The sequence below is a fragment of the Suillus bovinus genome (genome assembly GCF_016758785.1).
Source record: "Suillus bovinus strain UH-Sbo-P2 chromosome Unknown EDB93scaffold_23, whole genome shotgun sequence".
Lineage (NCBI taxonomy): Eukaryota > Fungi > Basidiomycota > Agaricomycetes > Boletales > Suillaceae > Suillus > Suillus bovinus.
This window is the reverse complement of record NW_024542079.1, coordinates 432,651-449,104: the sequence shown is the minus strand read 5'-3', so window position 1 is coordinate 449,104 and position 16,454 is coordinate 432,651. Positions and strand designations below refer to the sequence as shown.

Genomic DNA, 16,454 nt, shown 5'->3' with positions numbered 1-16,454 from the left:
AAGGGACAATCCCAAACCTGCTACATATAGGCTCAGTCCACGGTCGCCTGAAGTTGAGTACAATCTATCACGCATCATGGACTCATAACTGATGGAATAAGATGACGCTGATGCTGCTGTTGGTAAATGTCAGATAGAGTGATATCGATATGAAAACCCGAAGTTACCCGTGATTCCAGCGAACACACAAATGTCAGCGTGATGGCCCACTTCCGCAGATAAGAGAAGTTTGTGGATCGCGTGGGTCACCTTCGTCAAATTTAATCTGACCAGCGTAAACCTTTGTGAGAATTGAAATATATCATGACTTACGAGTATCAATTCTTGCTCAGGCTCCTGGGGAACATGAGTTGTACACGAGGGTGAGCTGATGCGTTTACTGTCATCGTCCATTGTCATCGAAACTGGATATTTCGGTACCAAAAACTAGATGTGCTTTTAAATGCTAATGGAGGATGGACCTGGGTATCAATGAGATTGACAAGCAGTCAGGTTATCAGTATATTCCCTTATAGTGGACCGGGATGCCTCACCCATTAAACCATAAAGCCCATGGATGAGTAATACCAACATGATTTCTCACCTATGACGAAAATGTCACAAGAGACGTTTTCCTCTTCGCCTCGGGGAGGCTAGGTCAAGAATAGACTTTCGGCCGATACTGCCAAATAAGAGTAGTTGTAGTGCGATCGAAGACAGCACAAGTGCGGGAATCCCTTTAGAAATTGTGAGCACCAGAAACAACATATTCCAGGACATCAGCAACCACTACACCATTGCTGTTCACCTTTCCCTTTGGACATCTCACAAGTAGAAGGAAAGGAATCCCCGGCTCAGTGATAGTGACCGGGTAGGGTGGTGATCGTATGTGGTGGCGTGGCCAAGTGAGTGTAAATGTTTGGCATATTCATACCGCGATGAATGGGGAAGGCATGATTATGGACCCTGCTTGAAGATAACAAGATCTCATTCGTGGAACTCGACAACTCAGTCATCGACATGTATCATGTCCAGATCTATCGATAGCATCACAAATTAATGCTATTAGGCAATAAAGAGGAGTCATGGGGTCACTGTAAGGGAAAATTCTGATAGGAAAAGGCATTACTTACGATTGAAAATGCATCCTCATCATGCGACCGTCACGGTGACTAGACTAAAATGAACCATGTCAGAGTCTCTACTGAACAACCTACTTGGGGCTGAAGGGTCTACGGACCACCGTGTACGTATAAGCTTCATGTCAATGTCACTATATACGTAAAACGAATGGCAGAACTGATAACCAAGGGATGAGTACTAACAGCGTTCATCGGATTTTCCCGGATACCACACGTTCGAGCTTCGGGGCTTTTGTTGGCTAAACCCTACAGCCTCTGAGCTTTGCATCTTAGACTGGGTGAGTAGACTCGTGACCAGTTCGTCTATGAGGCATGAGTCCAAATTAGAGCTTTAGCCCAATCAGCCCCATCGTGACGTGGAGCAGCTCAGGGCATGGAGCCATTGTCCTGCGATATTCGCACTGCCAGAGGCCGAGCTCGACGCGTGTCATCCCAGACTTCAAATCACAACGCATGGACCTCAACAGAGTCGTGGAAGAGGTGGGAGTGAAGGGAAGGTGCATTGTGTTCGAATGGTCGAGCATCGTTATGGCGCAGGCTGCAGAGAAATAATTAAATGCTTTGGACGTCGTGGGTCTCGTTGGCTGAGATTTATCATATAGTCTGATAGCTGGGGTTGATGCAGTAGCAAACGCTGTCGGCATGAATCTTATGTTGATTGTACAGTGAGCGCTCAGCGCTCTGCGCTGTTTCCGATCTCACCCGATAGTTGCCCTCACTGATTTTGATATGATCTTCCACAGGACGATGTTGACCAGTATGCACGCCATCTGCCTCAGTCTTGCAATCAGATAATAATATGCGTTGAAACGGACACGGACTGCAGGGAAAACCCCAAAGCAAACCTCTATACTAGCGGGAGGCTACGGCTCCGAGTCTATCTGTGGAAGACCGACTGACTACCGACTACTACATATACTACGAGTCAGGACTCCTGCTACTGCACTAGGACCCCTAGTGCTCCCGAGGACCTGCGACAGACCACCCCAATATGGCGTGTGCAGTCCAAACCTCTACCAACGAATGGGCAAAACAGCTTAGAGCAACTGATAAGAAAACATTGAACGTCCGATTGATCCAAACCGTATATCTCGGCCTCTCTCGATGAGGCTCGCGGCGCCTAACATCACGGACGTGATGTCGTTGCTCGCAGGCAAATAATTGCCAATGGAGCAAACGATTCTCTTACAGTCGTTCTCGAAAGTCTTGACTCACGTGTTTGTGGTGGTTCAAAATAGTGGAAAAGCTGAAAATTCAGCAAACTTGCCCCACCCTCACTCAAACTCAAGCAGAAAAGCATAAATGACACTCTTTGCGAGTCACTTGGAGCAGTTCTGCTTGGAGAATTCAATTAATATTGCCTCTACTACCGTGCTATGAACATTCGATGTCCACGATCCTCGATATATCCTATTCTGAGCGATTTGGGCGAAGGCGCGCAGCGCCTCCCGGTCCCGAGTTGCGTGTCCTGCCAGATAAAAGGCGAGCTGCGGTTCCCAACTGTCTAGGAGTTCGACGACGCATCGAGCGAACCGAAGATACCCATAAGACTAGGAGGAGAATGGATGCTTACATGAAGAAGCCGTTACCGAACGCGGGGCATTGTGTGCCGCAGGAATTCATCTTGAATGGCGGGTGTTGCTTGAAGGTATGGTGCGAGAATCTGAGCGTGATCTCGAAGATAGATCTGGAAGGCATCACTGGCCCACCTTCCCATTGTCTTGACGACCTCGAATGGGATGTTTCGGAGGAGGTATTCCAAGGTAGCACCTATTCTGATAGCGTGGCCTTGCAATGGGTCGAGGCCAGCATCCTTTGCAGCGCGAGCAAGCCTTGCAATGAACTTTGTTTTCGTCAAAGGACGGTGTGCCTTGCCGAACTTATAGGAAAAGAGTGCGATGTCGAAGTGGGGGTTGTTGATGTTGAGATGGTTGGATAATGCGGCCTCAGGATCAGTGGGACCCTCTTGTTTCGCCCAGAAAACGTCCTCCCCGTTTTGTGATGTTTTCGTGCGGGGTAAATGAAAAACGGTAGTCGCGAGCCCATTGCGATCTGTTTCGTGACGAATGTCGGAGCGTTTGACGTGAATGGAGGGATCAAATGATGAAAGAGTTCGGATCGTGAATTCTCCAGCTCTGGCCATTGAATAAAAGGCTGTTGTGAGACAGCTACCCACTGCAGCATCGAGAGGGTTGTTGGGGTCTAGTTTCTGCAAGATGCTAGTTATAAAAGCCACGGTGTATGGTGGTCTTTTCTTCCTTCTTGATGACGAGGGCGTGAGGTTCTTGGCCGCTTTCAGCATAGCATCTATTTTGTCATCATCTAAGGACCATGATTTTCCGTGCAAAATATGCCATGCGCGAATACCGTGGACATAACTTGATATAGTTTTCCCTGAATATGATCCGGCTAAGTCTGAAATGAAAGCTGAAATGAGTTCAGAAGACGCGGGTGCACGCATGGCTTCATTGATGGAGTGCGAGTCACAATAAACATGGTAGGCGAGGATGCCGCTTCCATATGCCTCCTGGGTGCTGCCAGCCCATGCGTGGATCATGACATCTTGAATGCGCTGTGCATCTGCGTGGGGGAGGCAAGATATTGATGTGTCGTCTGTGGCTGGTCGCCAAAGACGGAGCCTGTCTTTTGCTGTGCAATGGGGTCTTAGGACGGAAATACGAGGGGTGAGATTAGCAGGATAAGCTGCAACTAAGAATCTCGATGAGGGGGAAGCCTGCAGTGTGATGTTCGCTGACTTACTAAGCTTGCGTCGCTTTAAAGAGCTCTTCTCCTTGACGACGGAGCTCGTCATTGAGGTGCTCAGCTGATTCTCGTGAGCGGGCTCGGTCATTGACGTGTGGGAGCGCTTTGAGTTTCTTACTGCATGCATGGCACTCAGAAGGGATAGCGGGATTGTCAAAGTCCGTGACGAAGGGTTGGAGTGGCTGGGGGATGCTAATTGGGGGAAGCAGAAGGTCTGAGGGAGGGTAGATTCCCCTGGATGGGCCATCCGCTGGGTTGTAGTTGCTGGGTACATAGCGCGTGAGGAAAGTGCATTGCGTAGATGCGGCGAGCTCGTGGATCCTTTTGAAGACGGTATTGGTGGCCCTGTTGCGGCTACGCCCTTTCCACCACCCTTCAACGACTCCCCGGTTGTCCCCGAATATTTGATGCAGCTGCCCGTTGGGCATAAACCGAGGAGTGCAATAATGAGGAATTCCATGCCGACTGCCTCTGCCCAGCCAATGTCTCTGTCTTCGGCTTTCCAGCCTGGGAGGAGACACCACGCTCGCCATCTGCCATTGATCCAAATCGCGATACCAGTGCCTGAGCTAGCGTCTGAGTAAGCCGAGGGGTCAATGATTTCGACGGGCCCTGGGATTGGCCGAGAGACGAGTGATTGTGAGAGGCTGGCTTTCCACCACCGGAGGTCATCACCTGTGTGCTTGGGGGGGGAACGAGGCATGTGCGGACGGTCATGAAAAATGGATAGCATGGTCTCGAGAGAAACGAGGTAAGCTCTTCCTGCTGGGGAGGACCAGAGAAGCATGTAAGAGCTTCCCATAAAGCTCCTGGACTTCCCGTAGCGTGTGTGAAGATCGAATCTCCCATTCTTTGATAGCTGCCACGTACTTCTCCTTCTTGCTCTGTGGGATCGAGACAGAACGCGACTCGATGTCCCAGAGGAAGCCAATAAAGGGGGCACATGACGAGAAAAGGATGTCTTTTGCCAGCTCCCAGGGTATTCCGAGAATTTTGGATAGGCGGTTGATGTCGTCAAAGCAAAATGTGAAGCGAGCATCTTCTGGGGATCGTGGGGAGGCTGTTGAGAGATCAATGATGGGAAACGAACAGTCTTCATCAAACTCTTCAATTCTGTCGTCAGGCATAGTTGAACCCCGATACCATTTTCGACCTCCTTCAATGAGCATGCCACCATTTCGTGCAATGATAGCGGCACGAGATTTGCGCAGGTTATTGTAGCTAGCAAGGTGCTCTCGCAGAATCCGAATGAATAGGTGATCGTCCACCCATTTGGATATCGGGCCAATTCCTTGTGATCAGAATATGTCTGCGCCAGCATCTGCGACCTCGCCATAGGTTCCTGCTGATGCCAAGAACCCGAAACAAAAGCTAGAATCAATGGCGAAGCTGTCTTCTCCTGTCCTGACAACCAGGCCTGGCCATTGAGAAGGATGAAGAGGTACTGTGTGGTAGGCTTCGGCCACGTCACGAACGGCTGCCTGAGATCCTGGGGGGAGAGACCAGATGAGTAGACAGATCGTCGATGCTGTACCCCATGTGCACGGATATAAGTTAGAGTCGATAGAGGAATTAATGGATGATATAGTGGCTGATGGACGAAGCGGGAACGAGAGGTTTTGTACAAGGCGGAATTTTCCTGGCTTTCCTGGCTTAGGAACCATGGAGAGTGGGGCTGTCTGGAAAGGACCGATGAGTTCTTCAGTCTCCAATTTAGATATAGGTCCAATATAACGACCAGTGGAATATTCACGGTCCAGAATAGCAGCAAAAGCGTCAAAATGTGCATGTAGCGAGGGGCTATTAGGTGGGATATAAGTTTGAGATATGGTTGGGACACTGCCCATGAAACCGAAGCGAAAACCATTCGGAATATGTGCATATTTACGTATGAGATTTGACGAAATGAGAAGCTGCAGCCAGGCCTCGGGCCTATAGGGAGTGATAGCATTAGATGCTCTCGCTTTGAGGACAGTCTTGAGCTCCGTGATCCTTTGCTCCGCACCCCGAACATTCGTGCACGTGAGCTCGAGAGGGATTGGTGCATCCCTTGGGTCTCTGCCAGTCGTAGCAGATTTCGAGGCCCTCTGGATTGACCAAATGACCCTCTGCGTTTCGACGACATCGAGTTTTGGTTCGTTTGTCCCATAGGAACTCGGATGCACATTTGTGGATGGGGTGACGGAATCGGCCAAGGCAGAGGGCGCAGGCTGATGGGCTGGTTTGGCCTGCGCCCGCTGGAAAAAACTGCTGCAACTTCTGCAGTTTTTTCGCCATTTGGTTAGCAGGGCGGTATGGGTGATAGCGGCCATCATTCACAAAAGGTACTGTCTCTGCGTGCCCATTTCGGCTGGAACTCACATCTCTCCCCCGAGAACAGGAAGAAGTGTTGGGAACTGCGAGCGAATGTTGCAACTGAGTGCAATAGAGCGAGCATGAAAGGATTCGAGTAAGCCAGGATTCGAACAATTATATGAAAGCAAAGATTTTGTTAAGCCATGGTATACAGGAAAGTGCGAAAGCAGTGTGGGTGTAAGCGAAGCAGCGGTTAAGTGTTTGAGAGGGACACAGTGAAAGCGGGAGTTTGAGTTAGCATGAGGGTAGATGGAGCGACAGCGTAGAGAGCGCAAGCAAGGGAGAGCGGAAGACAAAAGACGAAGTCATATATGCAATAGCACATGGATAGCAGATGGGGAATTGTACCCCGAAAGCAAGGACAGCCAAGAGTGAAAGCATTTAGACAGCCAGCGGGGTTCGTTTCCGACGTGAGATTGAATATATAAAAGAATTTGGTCAGTGATTGAATGTTGGTGGGTAATGCGCTACGCACCATTTTGAGACCTTCATCTTGTTCGGCCTCCCAGACATCGTCGGATATCGAGTTGTACAGGGCATTATTGAATAAACCAATATTGAACCCTTGGTCTTGCGCTAAGCGATCATGCCATTCACGGCGCACAAATCCCGCGTAGCGAAGCAGAGCCTTTTCTCCTCGTGGATGCATGCGATGCTCATGGTTGGTAATGAGCGTGAAAAATAACGCTAAAGCCTGCTGATGCTTTTGCGGCCAATTGTTCTTTTCAATGTGAACAAGAAAGCTGGTCTTTGCGAGGTTGAATTGCCACCAAGATAGGTCGTGGTCCTGTAGAGCCTTCTGAGAAGCTTTGAAAGACGCTATCGTCTTGAGGGCGACCATACCATCCACTTTGGCGAAGCCAAAAGCATCATCTGAGTCTGATGTGGACCTAGAGGTGGTGGCAGCCTCGTGGCAACCGTCAGGACTGAAGTACCATAATTCTACGTACTCCATGTTCTTGACCTTTTGGATGGCATACTGGGATGGGCGAGGTATGATAACGTCTGCGACAACGGCCCCATCATCAAAATCGTTAATCTTGGGCTTTTTCTTCTCAGCTTCGCGTCTCTCTAACTGTTCCTCAGCCTCTTTTTCGGCTCTCTCGCGCTCTAGCTGTTCTTGCAAGGTGCGGGCGTCTTCCTCATTCTGTTGCTGCCAAAGGAGGATGCGCTCCTGGCGCTCGAGTCTCCAGCCCACAGCCATTTGCTCGAGTGCATCTTCTCTGGCTATGCCCCCTGCCACAAGGGCATTGAGCCATCCCGTGTACGCTGCTGACTCGAAATTGGGCTGCGCTTCCAGCGCTGGGTCCGCTAAGATGCGTTCCATGGTAGGCCGGGTGAATTTGGAGTGTTTGCTAAGAGTGTGTTTTGAGAAATTGACTGGGTGTTTCTGAGAGTGATAGAAAGAGCAGAAGGAATGTAGAAAAGAAAAGGAGGAAGAACGTTGTCGTTGAGGACGACTGAGACGATACGGCGCGACGTCACAGTACGAAGTCAGAAGGTTCGTACTGCTTCCGACGCTTGCGCAAAGACTTAATTCTGTTCCTACACTCGTTCCTCGTTACATAATAGACTATCAATTAATAGCAAAGCTTTTCGACAGAATCATGCATTTACCCCCCGCCCTAAAGCTTTTGAAATCAGATTGAATCCGTGTCACTCATCTCTCTCCTCCCAGATAAGTGACTCAAGTTCTCGAATACTTCATTGAGCATTACAATGAATGTACAGTATACCATGGATGTCGTCAATGCTGCATGCCTCATTACAATCATTGCCCAATATGCTTCATTTCCCTACCCACCAGATCAAACCATACAATTGATTAGACTCATGACCAGCCCATCTCACGACGGCTTGCCTCATTAGACGGGGTGGTCACGAGTCTAATAATTGATAATAATCCAAGCCTCGTCTTTGCTAGATCTGTCTATAAATGGTTCCTATCATCGCCAGGATGCGTCAAGCTCACAACTGACTAACTCTATACATCATCCTCCCAATCATCTGGCACCGCTTCTTCCTTCCCACCCATCTCCAGACTCGCCACCTTCCTCGCGCGCTGCACAGAGGATGACACCCACGCTCCGCTACTTGGCTTCAAACTCAAAGTAGCAGTACTAGTTTGAATCCCTCCTGAGCTCGAGGACGCACCAGGCGCAGGCGAAGAACTCCCAGACCCAGGACGTGAAACGACTGCCGTCCATTTTCCGCCTGCTTCTGCAGCCTTTGGTTGAGGTTTGGCCCACACTCCACTTCCACTCGTCACACTCGACATAACTTTCGGAGCTCGTAAATCAGCGAGTTTGCCTAGGACTGCAGGTGATGGGAGGGATGCAGATAAGAGTGGCGTCGGAATGCGCGTGTCGACGCGCCGGATGAGCTGGACGCTTCGGTGAGGTTCCTGATCGACCATCTGTGTGTCCATGCGGTAGATAGATGCGAGCTATACGTAGTTGATATATCAGCATGTTTCAAAAACCAGGAAGAATAAGGTGAACTCACATCATGCACGACTTTACGTCGTTCAGGGGGCATGTGCGGCAGGACTTGTGTGCGTTTGTCAGAAGTGATGAAACTAAAACAGAAGATAGAGTGAGGACCTGCATCGAATTCATCAGAATACCGCCACTCACTCTGAAAACGTCTTCTCCACTAGCCCCACAAACTTACCGTTTGCCCTTGCAAAAGTCACTATGTCATCATTATAAGTGACCTTGGCCTGTAAACCCTCACGCTTCTCGGGACTGATGCCAAGAGCGTCAGCAAGTCGCGCATTGCGTTTCTTGATCGCACATTCACCAGTGCATTGGAGCTGGGCGGTTGAATTTGCTTGAGAACATGGGATAGAGGAGCGGAGGTGGCCGCAGGGACAGGTGAGGGTGACGAGCGTGAGACAGGCTTCGGTTTCAGGGCATGCTGCTGGGGCGTGGCATGGCTGGGTGCATGGGTGTTGCGCTGGCAAGCTAGATTAAAGCAGAAATTTGTATCAGTTGAAGAGGGGATAATGGAAGATGTAGAAGAACTTGCCATGATTTGCGAGACTTGCCGCATACAGCGGTACACGTTCCACAATCGTCTGCGTGGCACAGGCGTTCACAGTGATGGAAACCGCATGCTAGCAATCTGTGAAGCAAGAGTGAATTTAATTGATGATCACTGTCAGACAGACACAAAACTCACTTTCCGCATACAATACCACAGCTCACCCGCTCCTGCGCACACCTGACATTATCCATCATCTTCTTTCCGCACGCACACTGTTTGCTGGTGAGGAAAGGACACGGTGGGCAAGGGGATGCCTCCACTGGTTGGTTTGGGTCCGCACCGGCGATAATGACGCCCTCATGACATCCATGAGGGACGCGTGAATGGCCACACGGAGGCGAAGGTCTTGCGCACGGATAACTACAAGTCATTGTTGCACCACATGGAATTGGAGGCTCCAAGGCCGTTCGACCACATGGGCATATAAGCTATAGGAACGTCAGTCGAAAACACAACGACAGTCAATAGACAAAACTACTTACATCTTCATAAACGCTCTGCAGACACACCCCACACGCGCCTCGATGGTCCTTTCGCTCGCACCGGTGGTTTCCACAGTTCAACATCTTCCCGCACGGGAGGTCACACTCGTGCAGCCCGCCTTCTTCAGCGACAAGCTCTTCAAACATTCCTGCACGTTTCTTGCCTTTGCCTCTTTGCGCAGCAGCAAGGGATGCGAGAGGACAACAAATACGGTTACATTGGTGGCGTCCACATATGCGTAGGGCGATGCATGCACGGTCGCAAAGGATATCCCCAGCTTCGTTACCTTCGGTGGTCTTGATGACTTCACCGCACTTGATCATCACTTTCGTCGCTCCGCATCGACAGGTGCGCTCTATGAGCTCGGTGCATGGTGGGCAGGGGCCAGTATGACAGCTTATCCCACATTGATGCGAGCAGTCAGGTAAGGTTTTGATGCACTGTTGCTTGCATGTAGGAACAGGAACAGTACAGGATGTGCGGGGTCCGAGGAAATACGCAATATCTTTACCACTGGCATCATATTTGGGAATGGTTGTTGATTCCGGTTTGTGGATATAGCGATCGTGTTGTTCGACAGTAGGGAGAGCGAGCCTGCCGCAGGCGCAGGTTTGCATTATGGATGGATCAAGCGGACATCTAGGAGGTGTGAACGACGGGGGATGACATCCTTTCTCGCAAGTGTGTACTCCGCACGCAAAAGGTCTGTGAAAGGAACGTCAGCACACAGGCGCATCCAATAAGCGAGATGAAGATGATTAAACACTTGCCTACCGCACACACTATCACATTCATAGCGACCCTCCCAGCCAACTTCTCCCTCAACAGCGCAAACAACCGCCCGATCCTTCCTGTCGCCACACGGGACTTCTTTCTCTTCTTTCCCACAATAACATGCGACAATTTCAGCCACGACGCAGGGCTTGCACTCGCCGGGGTGGCAAACCTGAGCACATGTATGCTGTGGATTCCCGCATGACAAGGGTTTATTACAAATGATGCCACAAGAAACGCCAGTGGTCGAATTTGGAGATGCCAGGGAAGAGCAACGGACCGTTGAGACTTGGCGTCCACACCAACAGCCCTTCCGGACGGTAATAGCGCATGGTGGACAGGGACCAGGATGGCAGGGAAGAGGACAGCCATGACCGCAAGCAGAAATACGTACGCGGGAGCATGGATGTGCACAGCTGTGTGGGGTGACGAGGCGAGTAGGGGATGGATCTGTGATGCGATAACAAAAGCACCTGATGATAAGATGTAAGTACACGATATACATGTAGATAAGCAGCACCTACCGGTAGCTGGATGGTACAGATTCACGTTTAGCTTGACATCCGGGACATCTCCATTCACCGGTACGTTCCTCGCCACGGGCACGCCATGCATCTTGAAGGTCCTTAACGCTTTTGGAAGCCCAAGCCCGAATGCACTTCAGGTGGAATGTAGTCCAACAACATTGGAGGTTTTCGGAGGGATCAGAAGAAGAGCAAGACCAGGTATGCTGTTCTGGACGAATGGGGTTGAAGCAAATCGGGCAGTCAGGGTAAGGATAGGTGCTGAGGGCATGAGTAAGAGTCGAAGTGAGGTCATCGGCAAGAGGTGCCTTGGATCTTGAAGGCTTCGCTTTCTTGGGCAAAGAAGAAACTTTCGATGAGGGATTGGCTGCAACGCCAGGTTTTGAGTCACGAGTTAATGGTGTCAGTTCAGAAAGTGACGAATTGAATTTGGAACGCCGGGATGGACGCTTTGGCTGTGATTGGGGTTGAGAATCAGTGATTTTGGGTTCATTCGCAGCGGTGGCCCCCTGGGGATGTCTTGGAGAACGGTTCTTCTTTGGACGTGCATCTCCACCATGTGTTTCACCTGTAACAGGGCTGAAGCCAGCTACTGTCTGAGAAGTGCCAGGCGGTCTAGGCAAATTTGAGCTTCCCTGCTCGTGATCATGAGATCGGTTCTGATTAAAGTTTCTGCGAGGCTTCCTGCTGCTCGTACCACCTGTATCCGGAGCATCTACGACATTAGAACTGGCTGTATTCGCCGGAGGAATGCGAGTTCTGGGACGATTGCCACGGTAGTTTCTGCTCGAGTTTGATGTTTGATTTGGTAAACCGGGTACTTGGTTCTCAACTTGATGTTGGATTGTAGTTCCAGGTGAGGACGTTTCCATGCGAAGGGGACTGGTACAAGCTATAGCTCTATGCTGCTTGAGTTATATGAGCGGGATGGCATTGCTGAGTCAGCCTGTGTCATCTTGAACGGCTCCGGGAACCGGGTACAAATGACTCTGCTTGCTGCGATCACTGCTGTCGTACGGATTCCCGTATAGGTAGAGGGTCATTCGGGTCATGTTTTTGTCGCGACTCGCAGCAAATATTGTGTTTTGCAAATTCATCGCCTTGAAAATGGTCACAAGGTTGAATATGCCAACAGCGCCAACATCCGGGTCAAGATCAAAATATCGTAGTCACACAGAAATCAAAGACAATTTTTGCAAAGCGAAAAAAACAATTTGTCCAGTACGGTCCCTTATAGAATACGAGTTCAATTCCCTCAGGACTATGATAAAGCTCCTCCACAACAGTACCGTAGATGTGTAAGACATGGCTACTATGATACTAGCGATATCGGTGTGATCGCAATGACCACCTGTGGTTCCCACGTACCTGATGTAATTAGATATGACAGCTACGTGTGCTGACAGGTCTAAAACGACGTATTTCTAGTTGTTACCAGCCAAATGAATAAAGGCTGGATACTGACAGGCCTTCAGTGCTGCAGAGAGAGTGCTGCTGGTGTTCCGGCAGTGTCGGCACCTATCCCCGTACCCCGCGTGCTAATATTAGTTCATTTAGAATGCCGCCGGCTGTCGGATGTAATAAGCGAGGCCCCAACCATTTGTGCTCGCTGTTGACGACAGCGAGCTCGTGTATCTCGCGTGGATGTGCACAGTTTGGAGGCGGACTTTCACTGATATATAGATATACGTAGAGTACTGTAATTGCGATGCCTCATGATAGGTAGAATACTCAAAGTCAACACTACTAAGTCAAGCTTCGTCGTTGCTGCTCTCCTCATCCTCGGATGTGCAAACAAACTCAGCACTCTTTGGAGCCTGCATCGATGGCCCTGGTGCTCATGCCCTCTTTCTCTGATGTGAATTTTCATTACCCTTTCATTTGCGAGGTACCCCTGCATCAGAGCGCTTCTTGCGTGGCTTGGTAACCACCTCTCCTTTCTTGTGGCGTGCATCAAGCAGAGCATTATACTCCTTGCATTGCCAGGGGCCATGCGGAACCAGTGGCATGAGCCATCCTTCAGTGCACAGCGGACCTTGAGGAGGGAGTTGAGATCATTCAAGCTGGTGGGGGATTGGAATGGAATGCCTTCAGGCCAGCCCCGTAGGTCTATACCAAGCTTCTCTTTGATGGCAGTATTGAAGCTTGCATAGTTAATGCGGATGTCACGTCTCTTAGCTACAGTCTCTGAAAAAAATAATGATAATCAGTATTGAGTGAGTGCGAGAAACGAGACATGTACTTAGGCCTGAATTGAGGAGCCGTGTGCATACATGCTGCATGTTTTGCACCGTTTCACGTTTGTCGAGGCCTAGAATAATGTAAGAGTCAGTAGACATACATGTGAAAACGTGAAGTGAAACACACTTTGACCTGCCATGCACGCCCACTGTTCCAGTTTTCTTGCAATCTCGTCAGCCTCCATTTGCAGGACATCCTCCCAGAAATCCATCACGTTGTCTGTCCCAAACCACATTGCCTGAGCTGTATCATATACATGTCCACGTGAGGCAAACACACAGGCATAGATTCTGGTCCGGACTGCTAGACTATCAAGCTACGAGCTCATTAGTTGTGAAGACTTCGTAAAATAAAATAACGTACCATCTTAAAAATGTTATCAAGGGTTGACTGGACATCACACGCAGCAGAGGCGTTCATCGCACGAACACTCATGTTCTGCATAGTGCGGTGTTCGTTTAAGTTGTTGATATATTGTTGCTTCTCCCCTTCCGTCAAGTTCTGCATGGCGGTATCCTCCTTCACCAACATTCGGAGATCCTTAGCTCCAAATTTCGCACCACACAGGAGATCTGTAGACACAATCAATAAATCAGTCGAGAATGTTGCACAGAAACTTACCTTTGTTAACTTGCTCTGCCTTCGCATGCATGAGGGCATTTTCAAGCTGTGCGCTGCGGCTGCTCTTGTAATTTTTGATCCCTCCCATCAACTTCTTGACCTTCTCGACAGTCACATCATGCTCAAGTGCGATGTCGTGCACCTTCTGCGCTTCTTCGGCAAGCAGTTGTTGAATTGCGTTGTTCAACGCATCTTCGGCTTCCTTACGTTGCTGGGAGGTAATCTTGCATGATGCTCGTTGGGCCTTGGCACGAGCTTTTTGCGCTGTGGTAAGGGGTTCCTGCGATGCGAGAACAGGCCTGTTGGGATTCCATGCTGCCCAGGAAGAGTTGTTGGCTTCAGCCGAATCTACATGTGGGGCAGCCGTACGCGAGCCTTCAATGGGCTGGCCATCTACTTGTGTGTCTTCGATTGTTGAATGCATGTCAGCGTTGTGAGTCAGACTACCAAGTGTGTTGCGCTCAAGTGGGGCCGTGTCAACACTCGATACAGGAGGAATTGTTGATACAGGAGGAGTTGACACGCCCACGCCGTGAGATTCATTGAGGAGAGCACTGAGAGATGGGAGTCCGAAGTACAGTGAGGGATCATCCCAGTTCAATGACAGAGTGAAACTGAGATCAGGGAGACCAGGGTCAAATTGTCGAAAAGTTTCAGAATATTGAAACGGAGGCTGAGAGGAGTGTTGAATGTCATGTGCAGGAGGGACTGGGCCTGTCGTTCCAAGATCCTTGCTGGTATTGAGATCTAAAAGTGACTTTATTACATGGTGCACATTTCACCATTGTAAGAGACTCACCTGAAAAGCCAAAGCCAGCATCACCACACAATGGATCAGGGAAGATGAAGCCGTCCATGGATATGAGAATTTGTGCCAGCCATGCTGGCAAAAAAACTGTGCCATGCAAAAATTCACGACGTGCTGTTTGTCGACCAAAGAATGTGTCAAGATATTTGCAAAATCATGTAAAAAATTATTCACCGTAGTAATGTTGTGAATCTGCCAGCATCATGTGCAAGTCCAAATCCCCTGAGGAGGCGACTTCCAGTGATGTGATGAGATAGGCTGCACTTGAGGTAGGCAGGAAATGACCAACATTCCGCGAAACACCTAGTGCCTTCTTCAAGGCATTGCAAGTGTCCTGTATAAGCATCGCAAACGGTAGTGAAAAGAAATTGTGAACATAAGTATTGTCTATGCTACACTGACATGATACACGTACCGATGCAAGACCATAAGATAGTTGTGTTCTAGTTGCGGCACACGTTAGTATATTGCAAGGAGGTGCAGAACATGCGTGTACTCACAAGTCTCCAATCTGCTCCCACATAATCCCAGTTGAAAGTATAGTGCCTCTAGGCTGCAAGAGACGGTAATTTCTAGCACATAACTTGTAACTAGTCAGTTATGGTAGAACATATAGTGTGAATGAAAACTCCTTACCAAAATCAATGTGCATGGAAGTTGTGTGTTGGCGCTGGTGGGCCACATGCATGAATCTATATCGCCGTGGCTGTGAGGTAAACGTCCAACCTGCAATGGCACTGTTAAGCCAGGGACTGTCCTCTGCTGGCCTTGCACTAAGACCATGGTAGGAGTTGGAGACATCAGGAAGTTCAACAACCTGGGGCTCTTCAGCAACATCTACAACGACACACAATGATGGTTATTTTAGCTAAGTCTATTTTGCTTCCGTGTGGCTTCTGGGCCTGGACCCACATGGCTTACATCATACTACAGTGCACACAAGACCAAACTTCCAGGTCACCCTCCACCATCCATGTCGTCCAGTTGTCAGTGCAAAGTCTTCGTTATCCTTCTTCCCCAGATCATCCAGCAGTGGTTACCTAAATTCTGGGTCCTCCGGAAATTCGAACAGCACCTCTCAACCTATCTGTTCAACGAGCTACATCACTCAATACCATACACTTGGCCTTCTGTACGTGATTTGCCAGCAGTATTGTATGGCTGTGACTAAAATGATACAGCAGTGTGGGGGCAGGTCTGGTGCAGGCACGACACTTGAAAACTCCATGGCCCTTTGCATGCTTATTCGGTATGCTGCGAAGGTGAGGGAGGAAGATCCCAAGTACGTCTTTAGTTTCTGCAAGGCCCATGATATGGTGAGCAGGAGCGGCTTGCATGTGGGTAGGAGATGCTCAATGGGGCTTGCATGTGGGTAGGGGGTGCTCGGCCACTGATGTGGGTTTCGCGAGAGCAGCTCGCATGTACTGAGGTGCTGAGATGATGGATATGTCATTGCTCGTGGTCGAGATTTTAGTGTTCTTTAGTTGAAAACAATGATATTGCATACTGAACGCGCATTATGTGGTACTTTGCCAGATCAATGAACCATAGCGAAGTGCATCAAAGTATGTATCAACTCCCTGTTCCATCATTGACAACAACTCCTCCCATGCACGAACGTGCAAGTCTACCGCATCTACAACAGATGCTATGCCATCCCGCAATTGATCTGTGAGCGGCCCGTCAATATCACGGGCCTCAGTGCGCAAATCATAT

At 49.5% G+C, this 16,454-nt stretch overlaps 3 protein-coding genes across 3 annotated transcripts; 1 reads left to right on the top strand and 2 right to left on the bottom strand.

The window, feature by feature from the left end:
* Positions 1 to 7,858: 7,858 nt before the first annotated feature.
* EDB93DRAFT_1205209 (uncharacterized protein) lies at positions 7,859 to 12,067 on the bottom strand. The gene is made up of 8 exons (XM_041450980.1): positions 11,069 to 12,067; positions 10,541 to 11,017; positions 9,770 to 10,475; positions 9,423 to 9,715; positions 9,270 to 9,365; positions 8,876 to 9,205; positions 8,745 to 8,817; positions 7,859 to 8,685 (listed from the first exon to the last, which is right to left on the bottom strand). The coding sequence occupies exons 1-8, from the start codon at positions 11,938 to 11,940 to the stop codon at positions 8,224 to 8,226; spliced, it is 3,309 nt and encodes a 1,102-aa protein (XP_041308375.1). The 5' UTR covers positions 11,941 to 12,067; the 3' UTR covers positions 7,859 to 8,223.
* Positions 12,068 to 12,945: 878 nt separating this feature from the next.
* EDB93DRAFT_1328105 (uncharacterized protein) lies at positions 12,946 to 15,664 on the bottom strand (the record flags this gene model as incomplete). Its single annotated transcript, XM_041455108.1, has 11 exons — positions 15,375 to 15,664; positions 15,239 to 15,321; positions 15,154 to 15,181; positions 14,913 to 15,072; positions 14,730 to 14,852; positions 13,931 to 14,677; positions 13,673 to 13,881; positions 13,436 to 13,625; positions 13,311 to 13,379; positions 13,104 to 13,255; positions 12,946 to 13,041 (listed from the first exon to the last, which is right to left on the bottom strand). The coding sequence occupies exons 1-11, from the start codon at positions 15,573 to 15,575 to the stop codon at positions 12,946 to 12,948; spliced, it is 2,058 nt and encodes a 685-aa protein (XP_041308374.1). The 5' UTR covers positions 15,576 to 15,664.
* A 25-nt stretch (positions 15,665 to 15,689) lies between these two features.
* EDB93DRAFT_1142956 (uncharacterized protein) lies at positions 15,690 to 16,287 on the top strand. The gene is made up of 2 exons (XM_041449365.1): positions 15,690 to 15,870; positions 15,923 to 16,287. Exons 1-2 carry the CDS (start codon positions 15,712 to 15,714, stop codon positions 16,112 to 16,114), a joined length of 351 nt encoding a protein of 116 aa, XP_041308373.1. The 5' UTR covers positions 15,690 to 15,711; the 3' UTR covers positions 16,115 to 16,287.
* Positions 16,288 to 16,454: the final 167 nt, after the last annotated feature.